The 26,656-nt window shown below is 41.2% G+C and overlaps 1 protein-coding gene across 1 annotated transcript; it reads left to right on the forward strand.

Moving 5' to 3' along the window:
• The first annotated feature begins 1,157 nt into the window (after window positions 1–1,157).
• Window positions 1,158–26,656, forward strand: ANKRD34C (ankyrin repeat domain 34C). The gene is made up of 2 exons (XM_087428783.1): window positions 1,158–1,342; window positions 21,540–26,656. Exon 2 carries the CDS (start codon window positions 21,584–21,586, stop codon window positions 23,183–23,185), a length of 1,602 nt encoding a protein of 533 aa, XP_087284909.1. The 5' UTR covers window positions 1,158–1,342; window positions 21,540–21,583; the 3' UTR covers window positions 23,186–26,656.

The raw sequence follows: 26,656 nt of genomic DNA on the forward strand, positions 1-26,656 counted from the left end.
TCTTCTAGTCTTTCTTCCAGCTCACTGATCTGTTCTTCTGTATCCTCTACTCTGCTTTTGAGTCCCTCTAATGAGTTTTTCATTTCCAGTATTGTATTCTTCATTTCTGATTGGTTCTTTTTTATATCTTCCATTTCTTTGTTGACATTCTCACTGAGTTCATCTATTCTTCTCCCCAGATCAGTGAGCATCCTTAACACTCTTAGTTTGAACTCTCTGTCAGGTAGGTTGCTCATTTCTGTTTCACTTAGTTCCTTTTCTGGGGTTTTGTCCTGTTCCCTTACTTGGAATGTATTCTTTTGCCTCCTCATTTTGCCTCTTTCCCTGTGCTTGTGTCTATGTATTAGGTAGGTCAGCTACGTCTCCTGCTCTTGGATAGGTGACCTTATGTAAGTGATGGCTTAGGAGGCTTCCAGTGTGCTTCCCTCAGTTCTCAATGTTCCAGGGGTGGCCCCTATGTGGGCTACGTGTGTCCTTCTGTTGTGGCCTGTTTGCTCTCCCTATAGGCGCCCAGGGAGGCTGAGTTATGCTCCTGGCCAGCTGTTGTAATGCTCAGCTGCTTGTAGTTGTTGTGGGCCCTTCAGTCTCTTTATCAGATGTGGGGAGCCCCAGCACAGTTGGCTGTAAGATCTAATACCACATTTGTGTTGCAGTATTTCTTTTAAGTGAGTAGGCCCCCAGTGTGACAGGTTGTTAGGCTCAGGGCCTTAGAATTGCTGTAAACCTCTAGCCTATTAGGTCTCTTGTCAGCTCTCTGAGGATTGCAGCTGGGTGGGGCTGCCCTCAGGCACAGGAGCACCCAATTGTTTCAGGCTTTGGAAGGTGGGGCAAACCTCCTATGTGGGTCTTTGAGAAGCACAAGTCTTCTGCAGCTGACAAGCCCTGTTGCCCACAGGTCCACACACACAGTCAACACAGTCCTGCCCCATGTGAACACCCAGATCTCCCCAAGCGGACCCAGTCTCTCCACGGCGGGAGCCCCACACACTCCGCCACCACCCCACACTCTCCACCCGCTCCTTGTGCTCACCCTGCCCCGCTCAAGTCAGCTCAGTTGCCAGGCTGCAGAGAATCCAGTCACCAGTCTATGCAGGCCCACACGTTGCCTGAGGGCTTGTTGTTGGGTGGGGCCAGTCTCTAGGGTGGGCTGCCTGCCCTGGCTGAGCTGGATTAAATCGGTGCTCTAGCGGGTGGAGCAGACCCTGGGCTAGCAGGTCTCAGGGAAAACTCCAATGGCGTCTGTGTCAGCACACTCACACCAGGCCACAACAATGGCCGCCGCCAATGTCCCAGTCCCTGGAGAGGTCTCACCCCTCACCGAGATGCACTCAGGGCCTATTAGGTGAGTCTCTTGTCACCGAAGCACTGTGCACCTTTCTTTCTGGTGATTTTAGGATGCTTTCTGGAATGGGTGAGTTTGTGCGCGGGCCCTTTAAGAGCCAGTTTTAGTTTCTTTGTGAACCGGGTTTTCTGGGGGTGCTACCCAATGCTTTAGTAGCAGGCAAAGTCAGATATTATGCCACTGGTGTCGATTGTGCTGGGTCCACAAAATGCCCACAGCGGGGGCGCTCCCCGGCTCAGGACCCCGCGCCTCCAGGGAGGCTGCGTACCTGTGAGCTGCTCCCAGCGGCCGTGAAGCTGGCGGCTTGTGAAGGCGGCGTTCTTCCTCTCCAGAAGGGAGTCTCTGCCTCTTCTACCCCAGTTAGGATTGTCCGTTGTTGCAGGAGTTCCTCTTATCCAGTTTTCAGTTCTGTCTCAGGGGTAATTTTTCCACGAGTAGTTGTAAATTGGCTGTGTCCATGGGAGGAGGTGAGTTCAGAGTCTGCCTACGCCGTCATCTTGACTCCGCCCCAGCCCTCAATCTTATTTAATTAGACAGAAATTTTCAAAAATTTGATAACATGATGTGTTGGGAAGGGTGTGGGAAAGCACGTCCTCTTACACATCGCTGTATGGAAATTTGGCAATATCTGGCTAAATAAAAGTGCACATACCCTTTGATTCAGCAATAATTTCACTTCTAAATATTTATTTTGTAAATATAATTGCACATTTAATTGAAATATATGCAAGATCCTTATATATTTCAATATAGCTTGTAATAGTAAAAGATTGGAAACAAAAACTTCAATGTCCATCAACAAAGGACTAGTTAAAAATAATATTATACATATTCCATATGTTAATACAATGGGAAACTATGAAAATTATACAACTGTCTAAAGAGTGACAATGCTTTATCCTTATTGATATGAAATATTGCAAGATATCTGGTTAAGTGGAAAAAGGCATGGTGGAAATTGTGTGTGTATTACGCTAAAATATTATCAGGGAGAAAAAGACAATGTATACCTATAAAATGTGTGGACTGTTCCTGGAAGGATATACGAAAAACTTGTAAAAGAGGATGTACCGGGGGAGGAGCCATGGGTGGCGAGGTAAAGGAGAGGGAGATAAACTTAATTTCCTTTTGTACTTTCTTTGAATTTATAATAAAGCATGACCTATTTGACATTTAGATTTTCCAGTAATATTTAACAACATGGGGGAATATTTTTCTCAAGTGCATCCCTTGCTTCTCCACCTGGATGGCTAAAAAGTATCTAAAACTTAAATTGTCCTAAATTGAACCCCACATCTGCTCTATCTGCCCTTTTCCTCACGTCAGTTACTGGCAACTCTATTCTTGCTGTTGTTCAGGCCAAAAATCGCGGAGTCATCCTTGGCTTCTCTCTTTCTCTCACATCCCGCATCCAGCTCCAGCCACAGTGGCTTTCTTGCTATTCCTAGAAAACGCCAACCCCGGTGCAGCCTTTGTACTGGCTGTGCTGTCCTGCCTAGAGGGCTCCTCCCCCTAACCTGCATGCTTCACCCCCTCTTCTCATCCAAGTCTTTGTCCGTATATCACCCCACCGAGAAGTAACCCAGCGCTCCTGATCTGCTTCCACTTTGCTTAAAAAAATTACTTCCTTTTATATTTGTTATCTGTCTCTTCCCACTTGACTATGCTTCACGAGGGCATTCATTTTTGTTTGTTTTTTTCCTTGTTGTTTCCCTAGTGACAATGTCTGGCACATAATAAACCATGATAACTATTTGCTGATTGAATGAATGAATATAATGTAAAGTTTACAGACCATAATATAAAATTGCACCTACAGTATAATTGCAGTTTTGTAAAAAATGTATTTAAAATATTTATATTTTTCTAAAAGATGTTACATGATGGGCATTTGCATATTTCGCAATATTTTTTCCTCCCCTTGCCCATGAAAGAATATTCCATCATTGATTGCTTGGCTTCTTCTCCCCCCCCAACTTCTAGGGGAAGAAATGTATCTGCTAGCTCAGATTCTTCCAAGCAAGTGGGTAGAAAGAAAAGATGAAATGCAAGGAGAGAAACAAGTTTAATTAATTTAATATTGGGAATGGGAGCGGAGTCTCTCAGAGGAAGAAGAGAAACTTGAGAAAGGGGGAGGGGAAAAAGAGAGAGAGATACCTTGATGTCGGGGGCTTATGATAGACTTTTGGTGGTAGTTGAGAGTGAGGGGCTACGAGAGCTTTGGGGAAGCGGCGAGGGTTGGGCGGTGTCAAGAATGGGAATGGGAAAGAAACTTTAAGAAGTATCTCTATGAATTATAAATTGGATTCCCTTTGATTTTCTTTAAGAATCTCCAGTGAAGATCTCAATTGCTTTTGACTACTTTTGGATAGTGACTTTTTTTTTTTTTTTTTAAACATAACTGTGCTGGGACTGGACCACATGGATTCCTGGCTTTTTTTATGGGGGCAAGAAATATATGGCAATATTATAAATGGTCTGTTCAGGGTTGTGGTTTAATGTGGTGATATTTTAATTTTCTTCTTTATGTTTTTCCATACTTTTGACATTTTTCTACTATAAATGTATTCCTTTTATAATAAAGAAGAACATGTTGTAACATTTTTCTTTTTCCTTAGTCCTTTAAGGAGTCTCTGAGTAGCCATCAGTAGCTGCCTGGGGCGTCCATCCTCTGCCTGCCTATTTTAGGCAGCATCCAGGGCCAGGAATGGGAGCAGCCACACTGCAGCCGGGGTCTTCTCATGGCCAATGCTCAGGCTCTTCCCATGACCCTCACACAACTCTCACTCCGGCTGGCTCTATTCTGTGCTTGCCTCAGCTCCCCAGTACCCTCAGCAGCTGGCTGCTGTGGGTAGGATCCCTTGTCTTAGCTCTGTCCCTTTGGACTGGAAACTACTGCTGGATCTACCCTCATCTCTCCCTAAAATAGGGGTTTGGTTAATAGCTATACCCATCTGACTCATATACATGGAATCTTTGTTTTTTTAATTTTAAATTTTATAAAATTCCATCATGATACTCAGCTGAGGCTCCTCTTGCAGAACATAGGAGAGACGGCTTTGGGCCACCACCTGGGCTGACCAGTTGTTCTGGTTTGCCCAGGACAGAGAGGGTTCTTGGGACATGGGCCTTTTCAGTGATGAAACTGTGAAAGTCCCTGGCAAATGGGGATGAGGTGGTCGCTGTTGTCATCACAGGCACTGGCAGACTTTAATGCCACTGTCCTAGTCAACTTCTGGGTTTAGCTGTGAGAAGGACACTCTCCTCCCTCTCTCTCCACAACAGGTGAAGAACATGCCCATTTCTCTCCTGGATCATGGCAAGAATCAGATTAAAATGTAGGGACTTTCCTCCACATCTGTTGGTCTAAAGGGAGTGAAAAACTATCAGAGCAGGACAAGGGGCCCTTGGAGAAAACTGATGCAGCTGGCTCCATCCCTGCCCCCACCACCAGCAGAGAAACGCAGCCCAAAGGAAACCTCGTGGAGGGGCTCCAAGGGGTCTTCTGCTCAGACACTGCCCCTGGTACAAACCTGCACAGCGCTGCCCTGGGGGTCTGCAAACAAGAGCTGCATCTCCACAAACAGGTCAGCTCAATGCTCCTAGTTCCTGGAAATTTGCATATCATGAATCTCCTTTGGGAGATGAGAAGGGTTTTTAGACAAAATTATTTTAAAAACACAACGTTCTCACAGGACCCAAAAGCACAAGCTCACAGCTTCTAACTAGGTTAGCTAAACAAGGATGCTCCTTGGAGGGAACTGCCAGCATGGCCTCTATTTTAGGCATTTCAGAGGCACACTGGTGATCATGACTTATACTGGATAGAGCGGCTATTTAGGGACATTTATTTTTGCTGAAATATTTGCTGAGTATTTTTATAAAGTGTTTCAAATCTGAAAAGATAAAAACAATTTCCATAAGAGCATTTAGAAGAGGGTGGGAAGGAAGACAGTGATCATAACACCATAGCATTTGTGTTGCAATGACACCTTTGATACATTCTCCTTAGAGTGAAGCAAAAAAGAGCCAGAGCAGCGATGGCAGCATAAATCTGGCATAAAATGAATACTGTGAGCTCGCTGCCTCGGCTGGTTTTCCCAATGCTTTCATTTTCCCAAAAGGACAGGGTAACACTAAAGAAGTTCCAAGGGGATCATGATTCCTTCTGTTGGGAGGAAATGGGCCTTTGGGAATTGCAGATGCATTCAGGTCCTGGGATTCAGTTTTCAGGCAGCCTGCTGAGGATGGTTTCCAGCCACCAGACCATTGTCATTGTACCACCTCCAGGTGCAGTCACTTTCACCCCTGCTTCTCAGACAGAGTTGGGCTCAGCAGCTTTGGGGGTCTACCGGGACATTCTGGTTAGGGAGTCATGGAGGAAAGGTGGTACATCTGAGATCCACATTAAAATCATCTGGAGAGCTTTTAAAACCATCCATGCTTGGACTGTCTTCCTGTCAATTAAACAACTTCTGAGGATGGGACCCAGGCATAGGAAGTACTTTTTTTTTTTTTTTTTAATACCCGGGTGATCCTAGAGGACAACCTGGGTCAGAATCACCACTGTCATTCAGCATGCTTCAAACTTTAGTGCGCATATGAATCACCTGGAGATTTTATTTCCTGATTCAGCAGGTCCGGGTGGGGCCTGAGATTTTGCATTTCCACCAAGTTCCCAGGTGATGCCGTAGCTGCTGGTGCCACACTTTGAGTACCAAGTAGAGTAGAGCATACTGGACTAATTGCTGGGAATCAGAAGGTTTCTTTAACGGTCAATATTTGCAGTGTAGGTAAACCTAAGGCTGCACTCTCTCCATCCATACAAAATGTGAATTAGACCAAGTCATTGCCAAGGCCTCTTCAAGCTGAGCCATTCTGTGATTTCAGGGATGTTGGACAGCAGTGTGTTGGAGCTGGCTTGCACCAGCTCACGAGAACTGATTGTTAAATTTCCTAGAATTTTGTGAGCCTGTCGTCAAACACAGCTTTTATTAAAAATTGTTATACAAACTTACGATTAAACAACTTCGACTAAAAATGAAGGTAATAAATACTCAAAATTCATCCCTTCCTAATTATTTAATACTTTTTACTATTACCTATGTTCTTGAGGATATTTTGTTCTATTGTATCTATATGGTAGAAATACTATAAAATGGTGTGCATCTCTTGCCAACTCTGCACTCAGTGATATCCTATTGGTAGCTTGAACTCAGCCACGAGGGAAGAATCTACACGACGGAATTGGCAAGTGTAACAAATAAGGGCTTGATTTATTACTTTATTGATTGTCTACACTCAAGAAAGTACATAATGGAGAAAAATTATAATAAGGCAGATTAAACTTAAAGTTAGTGCTAAAACTGATGCAGGTTTCAGTGTAATGAATATAATTGGTATGAGGGTGAGAAATAGTTTAACAGTAGATCACACATCTGATGTGATGACAGTAAATTTATTGGGAAAAAGAGTTAGTGGATTGAGATGCAACTCCATTTGTCAAATCATGGTTAAATTGCCATCATAGGTTGACTAGGGATACAAGAGTTTGTCAAAAATAGATGAAACTATTCTGTGAGAATCAACTGATTGTATGGAATTTACAAAAAAAGCTATAATATATTTTATTATTATTTGTAAACAGTGTACTACACGTCATTAATATCAGTCAAGTTTAGGATAAACTTTTATATACAGGTGCATACATATACACATGCGTATGTGCATATATATACATATACCTCCATTTTTTCCCACCAGAAAGCCAGTTGCATTTACCAGCACACCACTAGATGTGAAGATACCGGTTTTCCAAAATATCTTCTCAAGTTGCTTCCCAGGTGACCATACCTTTGAACTCATAATTAAAGATAAGTTTTGAGAGGCAAAAATCCCTGAGAGTCTGGTCCCAAATTCCCACCCAGGTGTTTAGGATTGATGCCAGAACCTGTGTGATGATATACATCTATATATATATATATATACATGTATATAAATGTATGAGTCCTCACTGGGTACCAATTTACATCAATATTACTACTTTACTTAGGCTGGTGCCCAAGATTTTGAGGAGTTTCAGGAAGGTCTCACTGTTTAGGAAGCCGTGTGCCATGACGGTACCTCATGATGGCTGCTTTGAGATGTAATGCCCCTTGGGTGACTTATTCCCATTACTGACTAAAAGAATCAGAATGGTTAATCCAACCAATCTTGCTAAGTGTTTCCACGCTTATAGAATAAACCTGAAGAGATAAAAGGACCTAGGAGTTATTGTCAGAAAATACTTCTTGTACTTCTGGAAATCTCATGCAAATAAATAAGCTGTGAGCATCATGGGGAGAGAGTCATCAGTAAACTGTCTCAGATGGTTGAACTCAGAAAGCTTATGGTTGAGTGTTTGTAGATTGTCTTTTTCTGCTCAGGCTGCCATAACAAAATACCATTGACTAGGTGGCTTAAACAACAAAATTTATTTCTCACGGTTCTGGAGTCTGGGAAGTCTGAGATCAAGGTGCTGACTGATTTAGTTCTGGGTGAGAGCTCTCTTCCTGGCTTACAGATGGCCATCTTCATGCTGTGTCCTACATGGCAGAGAGGAAGAAAGCAAGCTCCCATGTCTCTTATAAGGGCACTAATCCCACTATGGGGTTCCAGCCTCATGACCTCATCTAACCCTAATTACCCCCCAAAGGCTCCACCTCCTAATGCCATCACACTGGTGTTAGAGCATGTGAATGGGGGAGGGAGGAGGAGGCACAATTCGTCCATAGCATAGATTGAGCCCTGGAGGTTTATGGTCAAAGAGACATAGGGTTCTCTATGGAAGTCTACACTGCTGTAGTCACCAGTCACCTTGAAAACGACTGAGGTTCTACACCAGACTGTGGCTGATGACTTTTAAAAACAGTATGAGATTTTTCACTGGAAATATGGAGTTTAAATTTATTTTCAGCAATAAGAAGATTGTTCAGTAGCATCATAATGATTAGAAAAGAAACACTATTTGATCAAAAATGTAATCTTTAGAATCTAAGATAATTCTAAAGCTAATCTGAAAGAGCAAATCCATGATAAAATTCAGGGAGTTTAAAAAAGGCAGTTTAAGGAGAAATCTGTCCCATTACATTTGAAACTGCAATATAAACTTACAATAATCAGAACGAGGTGACAAAAGTAGAGGGAAAGATAGATCAATAGAACAGAATGAGAAGCTCACAAAGAAATTCAAGTTTTCATGTCAATTTAGTATATGATAAAGATGACACTCAAAAGCAATGGTGAAAAGATGGATTCTTCAAAAATTTTATTGGGGTAATTAGTTTGTTGTTGGGAACACAATTAATCTTAATGCACATCTGGTTAATTGCACAAGCTAAATACCAGGTGGAGTAAAAATCTAACTGTAAACCATCAAACCCTGAGAGTGTCAAGAGAAGGCTGGGAATTTTAATAATTTTCAGGTCAGAAAATTTCCAAGCATGACACCTTAAAGGAAAGAATTTCAAAGAAAAATATAGATAGATTTGGCCAATTTAAAAATTAAGAACTTATTTATGACAAAAACAACATAATAAAACTAAAGTACAAATAAAACGTTGCAAAATATAGGTATGACAGATTAAGAATACAAATATAAAATATGGAGACAGCTTTAAAAATTTATAAGACAAACAGAAAAATGGGAAAAGATATGAACAGTCAATTCACACATGTACACATGCATATACATAAAATACAAACAATTGAGAAATATAAAAAGTTGATCAACATCATTAGTAACTACAGAAATGCAAAAATAAGGTTTTTTTGCTTATTCAGATTATTAAGGATTAAAAAGATTGATAATATCTAGAATTGGTGACGGTATAAGAAAATGGTTAGTCTCATGCTTTGTTGGTGGAAGTGTAAATTTTTATAATCTTTCTGGAAGGTGGTCTAGAAATAGTTATTAAAATGTTAAATATTTTCCTCATATTCACTCAGCAATTTCTTTGTAGATATTTACTCTAAGAGGTTAATTGGACAAAAACACTAAGATATAATTGTTGTTCATAATGGTGAAAAATTGGAAATAACCAAAATGTACCTCTCTTGCACGTTAGTTAAATAAATTATATTTATACAATGGACTATTATTAAGCCATTGAAAGCTATTATGTATGCTATAGTCATTAACAGGAAAAGATTTTCATGATACAGAATATCGTTAAAAGTTTGGTAGGACACTATTTGTACAAAATTTCTATATACATTTATAAAACAAAAATTTCTGGAAAGATGTTCCCCCAAATGTTAACAATAGTTAGTTCTGAACTGTAGAATTTCAAGTGGTTTTCTGTGTTCTTTGTACTTCTCTGGCTTTAAAATTTCTATTATTATTAAAGTGTCATTTTTTTCAAAAAGTTATTTTCAGTTTGAAGACAAAAAAAAGAGGAATTTAACAAAGCTGTGCCCTCATGATAATTCATACCCTTAAATGAATTTAATTGTATACAAAGAAAAGTAAAACAGAATTAAGTATGTATTCAACTCAAAAAGCTAAGAAACAAACAGCGAAAGAAACAAGGAAAATAGGACTGAGTAATTAATAGAGATGAAAGTAAAATATAGTGAATTAAAAATAGAAAAATGCTACAATTAACAAATGTAAAAGATCTATCTTTGGAAGAAAAAAAATAAAATAGATAAGCCCTGATCAAGTCTTATGAAGAAAAAAGAGAAAAGAGGCACCAAATAGCCAACATTAGGAATAAATGAGGATATGATCACAGATAAAGAAGAAAACTTAAAAATTTGCCTCTCAAATTGGCAAATATTTTAAAACATAGTATTACTGTAGGGCTCATGAAGCTGTATCATGAATTGATACATTGGTAGCATAGTTCAGAGAGCAATTTGACAATTATTATTCAAAGCCTAAGCATTTTTGTTATCTATTTCCTCAGAAATCTGACTTTTGGGTTTTATCCAAAGGAAATAACAAGATAGATAGGTAGGTAGATAGATCAATAAATAGATAGATGGATGGGAGATGAAAGAGAGAGAGAGAAATGAATATATAACCCATATGAATAATAGATAAATAATAGTGATTATCTCTGGATGGGGAAAGCATGAACAATTTTATTTACTTTATGTCTATTTTCTAATCAACTGTGAATCACCAACAACAACAGAAAAATGATTAGAAGATATAAATGAGCAATTTACAGAAAAATAGGCAATAAACATTAAAAAAAATTCAACCCGACCAATAATAAAAGAAATACAAATTAAAACAATAACCTGACACATTTTTAAATTATCGTATTGGCAAATTTCTTTAATGATGAGTCTCAGTGAGGGTGAGGATGCATTTAACTATGAGCAAGGGGAAATGAAAATTGGTACAATCTTTCCAAATGATATATTTGCAATCTGTATCAAAAATATTAAAATTTTGAATAACTTTTAGTCTAAAACCTCAAATATTTTGCTCTAAGGAAATAACTCTGAAATTTGAAAAATTAACTAAAGGATCTTCACTGCAGTGTTATTTACAATAGAGAGAAACTATGTGAAACCTTTACATTTTACATAGAGAATTGGTTAAAGAAATTATAGTTCATGCATACACTAAAACATAACATAGCCATTAACAATGAAGTAGAAGAATAGCATGCAATGATGTGGAAATAAATTACAGAGTAAAAAAATATAATCTAAATTGATAGCTTTATAGCTGATTTTTAAGGAAGAAAAGAAGGGATACAATATGAATACATTGTCCTGTATTGTTTAATTCTAGTTTTGTAAATTATACTTGTATATTATAAATATTATATATAGTCTCTTTTTCTTGTTCATCTGCATTTTCAAGTTTTTAATGACAAGCACTGTGACAGTCCATTATCCATTTCCTATTTATTTTTTTGCTAACAGAATTCTATTTTATTTGGAGTGGCATTAAATCAGACCAAGGAACCATTTCTTGGTCTAAACCAGTCATAGCAATCTTGCTTTCCATTTTCCCAACATCTCTTGTGTATGACCAATTTCTAATAGAAAGATTCAAAGAGAAGTTGGCTGTGAGATATACTGCTGGGAAAGTTTTGCTCTTCTGATAAAAGGGACAGATGTGACTGGCTCCATTCCTTCCCAGTCTTCACGTCTGGAACATGGATGTTATGGCTGCAGCTGTCAGCAGCCTTCTAGCAAACTCAGGGGAAAGCCCACAAGCATCCCTGCTAGCCCTGAAAATTTTGAGCCTCTGAACCATCAGCAGCAACTGCCCACCTTCAGACATTTTGTTATGTGAGAAAACAAGTCCTTCTTTGTTTAGGATGGGGTTTTCTGTTACTTGCAGCAAAATGCATCTCTGATTTAAACGTTCAATAAAAACGTTTGAAAGAAACTATTTTTTAAAATTAAAAGGTGGAATAAAAGGGCTAGATGAATAAGTCCATATCTTATCTTCATTTTCTAGAATATGCCTGTAACACATTTGTAATAACAATCCAGTAAAAGTTATTTAAAAAATTATGATAGTCTGGAACACATCTAATCCCACAATGCTAGTCTCAGGAGACCTGGCTGCCCTGATATTGATTTGCTGTGTGATCTTGGGAGAGCACCTTATCATTCTAGAACTTAGCCTCCCAATTTGTGTAAAGACAATTAATTAAATGACTCTTAAGGCTCCATTCTAACAGCTCTAGCTAAGGAGCCCAGTGCTCACCTCTGAGTCTGTCTTATTCTTCCCTGTGGACAATGGCTGACTGAAAATAGACTCTGTGCAGGGAAACTGCTCAAGAATGGGAAATAAACACAATACTTTCCCCGGCTCAAAACTGAATGCATGCTAATGGATACAGAGAACAGACAAGTGGTTACCGGAGGCGTTGGGGGGTACGGGGAGTGGATGAAATGGGAGAAGAGGGTTAAAAAGTACACACTCCCAGCTATAGAATAAATAAGTCATGGGGGTATAATGTACAGCATGGGGACTATGGTTAACAATACTGTATTGCATATTTGAAAGTTGTTGAGAGTAGATCTTAAAAGTTTTCAACACAAGAAAAAAAATTTTGTAACTATGTATGGTGGCAGATGTTAACTAGATTTATTGTGGTGATCATTTCACAATATATACAAATATCGAATCATTATATCATACATCTGAAACGAATAAAATGTTATATGTCAATTATATTTAAATAACACAAAGAAAAAAACCCTCAGAGTGCATAGGGAACCACGGCAGCAAGGATCACTTTATAATTTACTTTGTGGTGTCAGAATACCATCTGATGTGATTCTCTTCTGTTAAGAGTGGCGTGAACCCTCTCCCAATCTCCCAACCAGAGCCCAAATTCTCTAACACGTGCTTTCTAACAGCTTCTCACTGAGATGTCCCATGTTTCCCATGGTGTGTGTTCTCCCTTGCTGCAACAAGTAATAAATCCAACTTGCTTAATTATAGGTGTGTTCCTGGAGGTCTTTGGCTGGAAGGCTTTGACAATAGTAGGGATTCAAAAACGTTTATTGCTACTATTAGTGATTATTGTTACTGGTGTTATTAATTAAGTGGGTCTAGCATATAAAGAACATCTCTGGGTAAGTGGCTGAGACACCACCAAAAGGCCTCTTGCCTCATATTATCTTGTATGAAGTGAGTGGCGTGGAACAGCAGAACATTGATTCACACACACACCCTAAAAGATGCTGACAAATCTTGGTCTTTAGAAGGTCCTTCCATGAAGGCAAAGAACTTGTCTTTCTTGTTCACAGCTGAATCTCTAGAATGCAAAGGAATGGAGATGAGGTCACATAGCCCAGACTCAATAAATTTTTTTTGAATAAATGAATTCAAACATCCTGGGAGACGTTAACAGTTTAATTTGAATATTAATAGATCAGGTAGACATATATAGCGCTTGCTCCCTCCCAGGCACTGCACTAAACACTTTACATGTATTAACTCAGCTGCCTCTTGTTCCAGTCCTATGAAGCAGATACTATTATTAACTCAATTTTATGGAGGTGGAAACTGAGGCACAGAGCAGTTTAGTGACTCAGCAGAGATCCCATGGCTGGTAAGTGGTTGAGTTGGGGTTTAAATCCAGGCAGTCTGACTTCAGAGTCTGTGTTCTTAACCAATAAGCTATACTGCCTTGCAGTACGAAGTAAAGATACAGAAGGTAATAATATGCAATTAACTTTACAGGTGTATTTGTATTGTTTGTATCCAAATACACAGAATGCACATTTTTTTCTTCATTGAACATGAAGAAAAATGTTCTTTGAATATTTTAATTGGTCATTTAACAGGCCACAAAATGAAAATTATGTAGATCATATAATTTGACCATAGCAAAATAACATTAGATGTAAACACCAAAAATAACAAGGGGAAAACACAACAACATCAGGAATGAAAAGGGGATATAAGAACAGATTCAGAGATGAAAAATCATAAGAAAGCGCTATTTGTAGCTTTATGTCAATAAATTTGAAAATTAAATGAGATGGACTTTTTTTCTAGGCAAATATAAATCACCCAAAATTGACTCAAAAAAGAGTCATCAATGAATTTGAAAAGATAATCAAAGATCTATCCTTCTAAAATTCATCAAACCCAGATGGCCTTATGGATGTATTCTATTAAACTGTCAATGAACAGATAATTATCTTGATAATTTAAAAACACCAATGTGTATTTTTACAGCATGGAAAAACCAGAATGCTTTCAAAATCGTCCTAGGAAGTTAGCATAACCTTGTATCAGATCTGAATGAGAATCCCACCATCCTCTAAGAAGGAAAAAGGAAACAATTTTATTTATTAACATATATGCAAAAAAACAATCCTGAATAAATAATTCCAATCCAGCAGTGTATTTTTGTAAAAGAATATATATTGACCAAATAGAGTTTGGGGAATATAAAGTGGTATATAGACTATATAAGTGGTATATAGTCTAGATAATATATATAGAGTTTGGGGAATATAAAGTGGTATATAGTTAAGGGTGGCATTTCTAATCAATTAGAGGAGGATGAACTATTTAGAATTGGTGTTGGGGACAATTGGCTTCTCATCTTCATCAGATCCTTACCTTACTCTATGAACAAATATAATTTCCAGAACGACGATATCACCATCATCATCATCATCACCACCACCACCATCATCATCATCATCATTCCACCATCAACAACAACAAAGCTATAAATTACCAGAACATTTAGGGATCTATTCTTGTGATTTTGGGGTAGGAAATCTCCCTAAGCAAGATAGAAAATCTAGAAGACATGAAAGATAAGACTTACAGATTTGACTACACAAAACCTTGAAATTGCTTTACAGGAAAAGGCTCCAAAACACTATTCAGTGCTTAAAAATAATGAGTGCCATGTGGAAGTATTTGCATAAGTGATACTATGGAAACACTAAGTAATAAAAGCAAATTACAGAACAATATTTATGCTTTTAAGAGATCAATAAAATGATAACCCTACTGCAAGTTTGGTAAAAAAAAAACTGGGGAGGGGGAAGGAGAAAACACAAATAAACAGTATTAGGAATGAAAAGGGGTATAAGAACAATTTCAGAGGAGATGAAAAATTATAAGGTAATACTAGTTGTAACTTTGTGCCTGTGAATTTGAAATTGTAAATGAGATGGACAATTTTCTAGGAAAATGTGAATGACTAAAATTGACTCAAGAAGAAGTAAGACATAATTTTAACAGGAAAAATGGAACCCATGTGTGCATATATATCTAGATAATATATATCAATAGATTCTTGGTTTGTAAATGCAGGTTACCTCCGGGGAACAGACTAGTAGTGGAAGGACACCGAGGGGCTAGGGCAGAGGGAGGCACTCACTTTCTAAATATAACGCCTTGTGCTTTGAGTCATATACAACAACCATGAATTCCTTTTGTTATAAAGGAAACAAAAATTGTTGGCAAATGGCTCTACGGGAAGTCCTGGGAATAAGTAGGAGTTGGATTAAAAGATGGAGGTGGAATGGAACCCAACGGTTTGTCTGTGGAAACCAGCGCTGATAATCAGATTCCCCCCAAGTCGCCCCCTCTTCTCTCCCTCTCCTTCCCACACTGTGACCAGACATCCTGAGATCCGAGGGCGTTTTATAAAGGAAACCGGCAGAAGGCAGAGCCACGGAAAGAGCAAAGGAGACAAGAGTTCAAATCCCTACCCCGGTCTGGGATCTGCAGTCAGACTTTGGGAGCGTTCTCTCTCACTTCTCCTGATCCAAGGGTCGCAGAGCCCGAAATGCGCTCACCCTCTGCGGCTCTAAGAGGCTCAAGCTAAGTCGTTAAACGAGTCCGACCCCCCAAGAGCTGGGGATGAGGGGGCGGGGCGGCAGGCGCTTCATCCCGCAGCTGCAGGTAGGCACTTCCCCGCCCCCGCTGCCCCCTCCCTCCTCCTTTCTCCCCAGCACACACACCCACACAACCCTCTCGCCTCGCTGCTGGAGAGATGCTCTCGGGCACCAGCGGGCAGCAGCGCCTCGTCAGCCAGTAGAACCGAAGACGGAGCTGGAGGGCTGGGTCTACGCAGGAGACCTGCAAACCAAAACTGGGGACAATTCCTATCTTTCTTTCATGCTTCTTTCTTTCTCTTTTAAAAAACTCCCTTTTCCCCACTGCAACTTGGAGGAACAAGGAGGATTCGAAAGAACTGACGCAGAGGTTTTATTTATGAACCTTGAAGAAGTTCTGGGCAAGTCACTCAACAGGACCCACGAGGCCTAGGGTAACCCCAGGTCCCGGGCACCAGTTCAGCCTGACAGTGCCCTTTGGGAGTCAAACCGCAGCCGCGGGCGGGAGTGTCAGGTGCCCCCTGACTTTGCTTTTGGAGTAATGACACTACCCGTGGCCTGGACCCAGGTGGCCTCGCTTGGTGAGCGTCCCCACCAGGTAAGCACACCCCCAGGGATCTCCACTGATCACCTGGGTGGGACCCCGAGCTCCCCAAAAGTGGAGTCCCGCTGTTTAGCCAAAGGCAAGAGTGGGAAGCTGGGAGGAGAGAGTCTGCTTTTATAACAGGAAATTGTGGGGGACGGGAGTGGAAGACGGATTTAAAATTTTTTATTTTTGCATTGACGTATGGGGATGAGATGCGTAGGGGCCTGAATTTTTGTAGGAAATGGTTGCGGAGCGGGGCGGGGTGATAGGCGTCTGAATTTCTGCAGGAACTGAAGGGGGAGCAAAGTCTAAATTTTTGCAGAGACCTAAGAAGAACGGGCGCTGAGAGGTTATGATTCTGAAAGTGGGCAAGAAATTGTAAAGAGCCTTTCCGAGAAATGATGGGAGAAGCACTTACCGCCCTGGTTTCACCTGACCCCATACCCGGCCTTCTCGAAGATGCCCAGAGACGCTGGCAACAATGGATGCCCGCACACTCCGCCGGCGCGCCCGGAGCCCGCGGCGTTCAGCACCTCGGACAGAGCCCACCGGGCCTGGCGCGCCGCGTTGAGCGCAGGGCATCCTGGCTCCTTCGCCCCAGGCCACCACTGTTCTCTGCCAAGGACGGCTAGGTAACGCCGCCCCCAGAGCCCGGAGAAAGGACTCTCGAACCGCAAAAGCAAACGTGGAGCTCAATTTCTGATCTGCATCTAACTGCTTCCCGTGACTGCAGAAGGAAGAGGCGGAGTATAAAGATAGCCCCCAAGTTGCCGCGAATACTACAGCTGAATGGTGTGGTCTCCTGGATTTTGAAAGGTGTACCCAAACTCCTTCAAAATCTTACATATATTGAGCGCCTGCCATGTGCCAAGGCCTTGTACTAAGTGCTCTACATGGGTTATTTTATCGTTATAGTACACCTCAAACTTATGTATTATTATCCCCATTTTACAGATGAGAAAACTGAAGCAAGAGAGGCTAAGTAACTTGCTCAAGTTTGTGTAACCACCAAATGGTATACCTGCATTCTTAAACTCTATGCCAGGCTACAGTAGTGGGAAGATGTGCCTGAGCGGAATTCCCTCTGTGCAATAGCTCTGAACTTGGGGTCAGAGGAACAGAGTTTGAATCAAAGCTGTATCACTTACAAACGTGTGCTCTTGGGCAAAATTACTTAATGTGTCTGAATTTCAGGTTCCGTACCCATAAAATCAGGATAACAATGTTTCCTTTTCAGAAGTGCGGGGGAAGGGTGGTCAAAGAGATCATGTTTGTGGAAAGACTCAACAAACTTCAAATTGTGGTTGGGTGGAGGAGGCAAGAAAGAAGGGAGCAGGTGATTGGAAGAGAGAGAGAATTGGTAATGAACACTAGTGGCACTCTACAGGGGGGCTGGGCGTGACACAGAGCAGGGATCAGAGGTAGAATTCTGGATGAGTTCAATTCAACGTAATAATCCCTTAGATTTTTACAGGACTTTGTAGATAGTGTTCACGTATTGCCTATCATTTGATCCCTAAAACAATCTTGTAAGGCAGAATTGGATTTCTTCTATTCATTTGGCAAAATGATGCATGCCCCCAATTACTCAGCTACCTAACAGCAGAGCTGGGATCAGAGTCCAGGTCTCCTGCCACTCTATCCTGTAATCCTTCCACCATCACTGGTACATCCTCGAGAGCTTGGATTATGGAGCAATTACAGCACTAAAGTGTATTTCAATTATAGCACTGTAAATGTCAGGTTGAGCCCCCCAAGCCTGAGCTTGGGGGAGGAGGTGGCCACTGATTCCAAGTGAAGGGAGAGAACATCTCCTAGATACACCATCCTCTTCCCTCCCTTCTTGCTTCCTTCCCTAGACTTAGAGGTAGTCTAGAGGTATGTGATTTGTACCACACACAACACAGAAAGATAACCCAATTATCTCCTTCCCACCTTCCTTTCCTTTTTCTCTTCCTCCTTTCTTCCATCTTTTCCTTTATTCTACTTTCCAATTATCACACAGCTGACGAGGGAGAAAAGACAGTATTCCTGCCTCAAGGGCCTCAGAGTTCTGAGGAAGAGGCTGACCCAGATGATTAACAAGATCAATACTCCAATAGAGAAAGTTGCAAACTATTAAGGAACCTAGGGGATGCAGTATTCATTTTTTCTTTTGGTGTGTTGTGTTGTGTGTGTGTGTGTGTGAGAGCGAGAGAGAGAGAATGCAGAGATGGTGTATAGTATTCCAGTATATAAATATACTATAATTTCTTTATTTTCTTCTTGATGGGTTGTTTCTAATTTTTGCTTTTTATGAACAGTGCTGCCAGGAACATTTTGGTACATGTTTTGCTACACATATTTATCAGTATGTGTACACATATTATCAGTAATCTGTCACTGTGAACAGACCATCCCAAAACGAATGGCTTAAAACAATAACTATTTATTTGCTCGTATTTCTGCAATTCGGACCAGGTTCTGGGAACTTCTTCTGCTGGCCTCAATGGGGTTGCCTCCTGCAGTTGCAACCATCTGGGGGCTGGCTAGTCCAAGATGGCCCCACTCACACTCTGGAAGTTAGCTGGGGCTATAAGATGGAGCTCCAAGTGATCTGCCTGGTAGAACACCCCAGACTTCTTTACACGGCAGCTGGGTTCAAGAGAGCAAATCTGGAAGCTGCAATGTCCACTGAGGCCTTGCCTCAAAAGTCGCACCAAGTTATTTCTGCTGCATTTTATTGGTCAAGGATGGTCACACGCCAACTCCTCCTCCTGATGGGAGGAGAGGAAATATCTCATTTCAAGGGGTGTGCCTACTGGGGTGGGAGGACTTTGTGGCTGTGCTTTTCAATCTACCCTAGATATAAACCCAGGCGTGGAATTACTGGGTCAGTGTGTAGGCATTAGTTCAGTTTAGTGGAACCAATTTATCCTCCCACCAACAGGTTCCTGTTGCTTCCCATCCTCATCCATCTTTTATTGTCGGTCTGTCTAATTTTAGCCCTGCTTGTGAGGTTATAATGGTATCTCATTGTGCTTGAATTTGATTTTCCTTGAGGACAATGAGGCTGAGCACCTTTTTACGTGCTTCTTGGCCATTTGTGTATCTTCTTTCGGAGGAAGTGACTTGTGGGCCTTCTTTATATAGTCTGCGTATGAGTCAGTTGTAATTTTACTCAACCCTCTCTCTTCGATCTTAAGTTACTTTCCCCTTGATTAAAAAGGAAGTAACATTTGAGCTGAGGTTTGAAGGATGAGGAATAATTAAAGAAGAGCAGGGAGGCCTTATAGTTAGAAACATGAACAGTGCTAAGAGGAAGAAAAGTAAAAATGGGGCATTTGAGAAACAGCTAGACTTCAAGGTAGACGAGTGTGAAGAGGGCTGGAGTAGCAGGGATGACGCTGGAGGCGGGTGGGGCCAGGACAGCAACGGCCCCTGGATGGGATGCAGAGCAGCATGTTTTCACCACATGTTCCCTATCCTTTCTTTAGTCCTTGGAAATTCTGCTTCAAATGTCCAGAGCTTGGGGACTAGCAAGCTTATAACTGCATAGGACTTTAACAAAATGATCATATGTAGGACCACAAGGGAGTTAAAATAATGGAAAGAGAAGAGGGAGAAAGGCCACCACACAAATGGGGCTGGAGTCGGGGGAGAGGGTCAGTAGGAGATTGGAGAAGAAAGAAGCATAGAGATGAGACAGAAACAGAGACTTGTGGATATATTTAACAACATACAGTGTCCTTGGGTGATGACAGTTTCACAGAAAATCTCATAGGAACACACAAACACAATTGCAATAAGATCAGGCTGAGATGTAGTTATTAGAACAATGCATTTGGAAGAAGCGGAAAATAATCTGAAGCAGAAAGACACACACTAGACTGTTAAGCATAGTTACTTCTGAAGAGGAGAGTGGCTTCAAGGAGGGGTGGGATGTGTAAAGGAGACTTCTTTATATACTTAAGTGTGGTTTGGGCATTTTTTGTTTTAAATAGCAAGTATCTATTCATGTATTAAAAAATTTTGAGAGGATATGTATCCATCTCTCAACTTCAGCCAAGAAAAGCTTTCGACTTCCATTTTAATAGAGGAGTATAAATTGATCAATAACTGCTTGAGGTAGTGGATTAAGAGAAAGAATGATGTGAATCAGGTCAGGAGAAACACTCAGCAATTGTGGCTGTCTGCTCAACGGAAGCCTGGAGGGACAAAAAGTCCATATAGAGGGGCTGTGCTGGCAGAAATACGGGCCAGTGAGAGACCCACAGGCTGGCAGGGGCATTGATGCTGAGCAACACCCATCTCTTCTTGTTCGTGGATGGCCTTTCAAGTAACACCCAGTTTGGGGGCTCTGAGTCCAGGAATTAGGTAACTGACATGGGAAAACCAAAACAGAAAACCCAGATTTGACAAACCTCAGCTGAGGAAGCTCTCCTGATGTTTGAGAGCAAAAATGCATCCCCTGTCCGTCCTCTGCCTTGTATCTGTTCAACCAGAGGGAAGGATGTAGCATTGCATTATTTGAGCTATTCTGAAAGTCTGAATGAGGAGGATGAGAATTCTGACATCTGCTGGAAAAGTAGGGACTATACCCTGAAAGGGACAGCTAGATTGATTTTGTTTTACAATAATTTTTTTCTGACTCTCTCCCTATTACGATAGTAATATAGCAGAAAGAAAATGAAAACTATCCATAATCCTATACCCAGAGTAAAATAAACATTTGGTGTATTTCCTACCGGTCTTTCTGATACACACCGAGAACAACAACGTATAAAGCAATGCATTAAACAATTATTTGTGAAGTAACCTATTAAGTGTGAATCATTGCTAAATGCTAAGGGTATAGCAGTGAATGAGATAGACACGAACCTTTTCCTACTGAACTTAGACTCCAGTGAAGCTGACAGACATAAAACAAAGTTTCTTAAGCTACATTTGTGGTAAGTATTGTGCAGTCAACACAATGACAGCTTGCATTTTTTATTGCTTACTATTTGCTAGGCATTATGTCAACTGCTTTACATGTGGGTAAGTGTTTTATATACACTATCTCATTTCATCTTCTCGATGACTTATGAGGTAGCTTACTGCTATACCACCCCCCCCCCCCCCAAACACACACACATTACAGATGAAGAGACTAACTCAGGGAAGTTAGATAACTTAACCAAGGCAGCACAACTTGGGATCAGGCTGGGATATGACTGTATCCAGACCCTGTAACAGCCACACTGCTCAGATCAGCTATAGAATACATGATGTTTTTCTCTGTTCTTCCCTTGATAGGTCTGATTGCCACTGTGGCTTGGAGACCCTAAGCTTTAGTCAGTATGATGGATGATGACACCGAACTGAGGACTGATGGCAACTCACTTTTAAAGGCTGTGTGGCTAGGGAGGCTCAGGCTGACCAGACTCCTCCTGGAAGGGGGCGCTTATATCAACGAAAGCAATGACAAAGGCGAAACGGCTCTCATGGTGGCATGCATCACCAAACATGTGGACCAGCAAAGCATCAGCAAGTCCAAGATGGTGAAGTACCTGCTGGACAACAGGGCAGATCCCAATATTCAGGATAAGTCTGGCAAGACCGCTCTCATCCATGCTTGCATCAGAAGAGCTGGAGGAGAAGTAGTCTCCTTATTACTGGAGAATGGAGCCGATCCCAGCCTTGAGGATCGCACTGGGGCTTCAGCCCTGGTTTATGCAATTAATGCAGATGACAAAGATGCATTGAAACATCTCCTTGATGCCTGCAAAGCCAAAGGGAAGGAGGTGATTATTATAACAACAGATAAATCATCTTCAGGCACCAAGACCACCAAACAGTATCTTAATATCCCTCCTTCACCCAAAGTAGAAGACAGACAGTCGCCTCCACTGTGTGCGTCTCCCTCGGATATTGAACTGAAGGCTACAGGCCTGGGCTCTCCACCCAGTGAGAAGGAAGATGACTTCTTCAGCCTCCAAACAGGGCACCCAAGTGGTTGCAACACCTCTAAAGCTCTTAATGAGCCCGGGTCACCCACCAGGAAAGCTGGGAACCTCAAAAGGGCCCGTCTGCCCCAACTGAAGAGGCTCCAGTCTGAACCCTGGGGCCTGATCGCACCCTCCGTGCTGGCAGCCTTCATGCGTCAGGATGAGACCCACAGTGCCAGCAATGACCATGAGGTCATCAAGAGCATTAGTGATGTGTCCTTCCCCAAAAGGGGGCCCCTTTCCAGAACCAACAGTATTGATGGCAAAGACCCCACCCTCTTCCCCACAGTCACGGAGCAGGTTCTGAAGATTTCAGCCTCTTCGGCATGCTGGAAGGCAGCCTATGAGAAAGGTCAGGCTTCCCACCCACGTCTGACCAGAAGAGGAACTCTCCCTGTTGACCAAGAGAAGGGTGGTGTCAGTCCATCTGGTCCCTCTGCACTCAAAGATGCAGCATCTCTCAAACGGCTGGAAAATGACCTCTACGATTTAGATTTGCAGCCAGGGGCTGACCCACCCAACTCCACTTCCCTTGAATCAGGTAAAGCACCCTTAGACAGAAAGAAGCTCAACAGCTCCCACTTGTCTCTTTTTCATGGCTCTCGGGAGTCCCTGGATGCCGTGCCCAGCACATCTCCCAGCTCAGCACGCCGCAGACCACCACATCTTCTAGAAAGACGAGGTTCTGGAACTTTGCTACTAGACCGAATTTCTCACACTAGGCCTGGCTTCCTTCCACCTTTAAATATCAATCTGAACCCACCTATCCCAGATATTAGATCTTGCAGCAAACCTTCCTCTCCACTTGCTAGTGGCTTAAAATCCATGGTTCCTGTTGCTCCAAGTTCACCAAAGAGAGTTGACTTGAGAAGTAAAAAGAAGCTCCTCAGACGGCATTCTATGCAAGTCGAACAAATGAAGCAGCTGTCTGATTTTGAAGATAGCATGACCTAGAAGCTTTGAGGGAAGGTGTTTTGTTTCTTTGGTTTTTTTTTTAATCTATATAGTTTATGAATGGTACCATACTCTAGACCAACACAGCCATGCTGATTCTCTGCATCCTGATCATTCCTTAATGTGGGAGTAAGGCTGCTTCAGAAGATAAGGAAACAAGATGCTGCTTCCCTTCAGAAATAATCTCTGGGTTTTTATAGGCCTGTTTGAAAACAGCTCAGGATAATTGGATTTTGAAGATTAAATTACAAAAAAAATTCTCCAAAGGAAAAAAACCTTTGGAGTTTGAAAGTAGCACAGCAAGTACAATGATCTAAGCTGTTGACATCAGTTATTTTCTATCAGACAAACAGGAATTTAAACCACAAGATGGTATTTGAAGTATGTCATTTGTAATAAATCTACAAAGTGCCTACGAAGAAAATGAGGCTTTAACATTTGTTAGAATGTGCAAAAGCTCAAAACCAACCCTAAGTTATGAAATCTGGGATTCTGAGTTACATTTGAAGGAGTGGAAACCGAATTTCCCCATCAGGAAGGTTCTGGCGTGTGGGTCCTGCCTCTTACCGTGTCATGGGGCACTGTCTAGAATGACATGGTTGAGATCTTCCAGAACTCCAGTAACATACTTTGCTCACACAGTAATTTGGATGTGCTATGATTCCCCAAATATCACATCTATACGTCCCCCAAATTCTCATGTGTCACAGTAGTGGTGCCACAGAGATGCATCTTGCCCCCAAAATGAAACTTGCCTCAGCCTTCTGTCCCGACACAGGCTCTGTAAAACAGTCGGGGTCTGTTAACTAATCTGGAGTTGAACGTGACACAATTTATAGAATAGACCTGTAAGAGGTGTTTCCTGATTATTCTTAAGAAAACTTGATGAGATTTCCCCAAACCAGAATGATAAATGATGATGGGATGTGCACGGATTAAAAGGTAAAGTGGATGGTTCTTAGGCCAGAAGTAGTGGGGACCATTTAATTTTGTAGCCTGAAAATTTTAGGGGATGCCAACAGTCATTTCTCCTTCGCTTAGCTAGGTAATTCAAGAAAAATCTGGTTTCCTCTTTGCCTGAATTATCCAGGAAATGGGAGATTTGTAGAAATAAACTGCACAACCCTTTTAACCACTTTGCACAAACCCAAGAAGGGACGCAGAGACTTAGCACATTTGGTATAATGTAGCCACATTTTAGATGAAGTTATTTTCCCATCTATTTTTCCTTTCATGCTGCTTAGATATATTTGCTCTATGGTTAAAAAAATTCAGCAGTCCTTGGGGATAACATCATGTAGAGGAAAGAGTAACGGCTCTGAGATTTGGGTTTGCATCTCAGTTTCATCATATACCTGCTGTGTGACCTTGAGGAAGTAGCTTAACTTCTCCAACCCTCCACTTCCTCATCTGTAAAATGGGGTTAGTAATGCTTCACCTTGCAAGGTTGTGTTGAGAACTAAATGAGACAATGTATGAAAGTGCCTGTTACAGTGTCTGGCCGGGGTAGAAGCAATTGGATAAGAAGTAACTAATCTTAATTTAATGATTCAGACCCCAGGAGCCTCAAAATCTCAAATAATACATAATATCCTACACAAAATGTAGCAAAATCTAGCTGAAAATTTCAAGTGTGCCCTTGAGATCCTCAGTGATTCTATAAATACTGAGCCCTATAACTCATTTGTAAGGTAAAATAAATTCTGCCACAGAAGATCTACGTATCACACTATTTCTATAATGACATTTGCTAGAAATTTTTCTGACTATCCCAAACAAAAGTGCTAATGACAGTTATAAATAAACCAAGTGTTTACTTTTTAATAATGCCTTTAGGGCAGGCACATACTCAACCTCAGCACTATTGACATTTTGGGCTGGATAATTCTTTGTTATGGGTGGCTGTTCTGTGCACTGTAGGTTGTTTAGCAGCATCTCTGGCCTCTACCCACCGGATACCAGTAGCATCCTCCTCCTAGTTGTCACAACCGAAAATGTCTCCAGACATGGCCAGACATCTCCTGAGGCAACATTACCTCGGTTGATCACCACTGTTTGACGAGAACAGCTGTGTACACGGTAGAACTATGTCAAGAGCAACAAAGCTGCATGGAGTTGTGGGTCTGGCTGGCTAGTCAGGCTCTCCTATTAACTTAAAGGCAATTCAAACTGTGCTTGAGTCAGATGACTAATTAATTTATAACATGGGCCTTCAGGATTCTTGGTAAACACACAAACATGAGTGCTACTGGCTTCTTGCACTTTGCAGGGAGGGAAGAAAACAAGGGCAGCACATAAGCTAGCGAAAATCCAGGGCTCATGAACTTGGTCTAGTGTGAACAATCTATATGCTTTCCAGAACCATTTAGTCATTCACAATTCTTACCAAGTGGTGTGATTACAGGCAAATAAACAACTCTCTAGTGCATTAAAGAGAGACTCATACAGACAACCATTGTTCTCAGCAGCTCCTTAAGTCCACGCACACTATACATTGTAAGTAGCATTCCAACTGATGTTAGCGCCAGTTAAAACTAACCTCTGCTAGTAATATCTAACTGTGGGGATAGCAAGATACTGCATAGCAGAATTTTTCCAAACCTTTATCTAAGACTTGAAAGCCTAATTTATCATAAGTAGTGAATGTGATACATTCATAGCAATTAGCTTAGGTGAAATACTAAACATGATGTGTTGCCCCTTTGGAATAGCCTGTCCATCACACAAATGCATAACATCAGGTACGCTCATGCCACTCATTGCCTGAATCAGTCAGTTGTGACTTTTCCATTGGCCTTTCTCTAGACAGTCACCAGGGTAGTACCTTATTTCATCACTACTTGGCAATGCATTAGCTGAATTAGACTGCTCCAAACTAATACAACAATCACAATACTTTATCACGGTTAATGCATAAATAGGCAATTTTGTCCGTGTTAACAAACATCACAAGACCACTTTTTTAAAAGCATATTTAGATTCAAACATGCTATCTAGATCAGAGATTAGCTTTTCTTTTTGGAATCTTAGAATCACTACAGAAGATAGCTGCAAACTATAGTTTCAGTAACCCATCTACTTAACACTTTCTAGAATGTTTATCAAAATATATCATAGAATGTGTGTCTGAAGTTTAAAGGTTGGAACTTTGGTTTAATTTCTACACCTTCCAAAGACTTCTTTTGTTTGTTTGTTTAAATCCATTGTCGATTCTCTTAGCGTTTTATCCAGTAAATGGTATCCTGCCAAATGCAGGCTGTCTGACCTTCCTCCTTCGTGTGTGTTGGTACTTCAGATGCATTGTGTGTGGCTTGAACTGGCTCTCTACAGTGTTACATCCTAGTCTCAAGCCGACGATGTGCTCAAGGATGTATCAAGCCCGTGTAATGGAACTATTTAGATATTTCTCATATGTCAATAAAAGATATATTGCAATCCTTCAATAGTGTTTCCCATTTCTCTTAGTGAGAT

The sequence above is a fragment of the Ceratotherium simum genome, chromosome 3 (genome assembly GCF_057802395.1).
Source record: "Ceratotherium simum simum isolate JZ-2026a chromosome 3, ASM5780239v1, whole genome shotgun sequence".
Taxonomy (NCBI): domain Eukaryota; kingdom Metazoa; phylum Chordata; class Mammalia; order Perissodactyla; family Rhinocerotidae; genus Ceratotherium; species Ceratotherium simum.

Bases quoted from the DNA above. Each gene is read 5' to 3' on its own strand.
- ANKRD34C (XM_087428783.1), top strand. From the start codon at position 21,584: ATGATGGATGATGACACCGAACTGAGGACTGATGGCAACTCACTTTTA.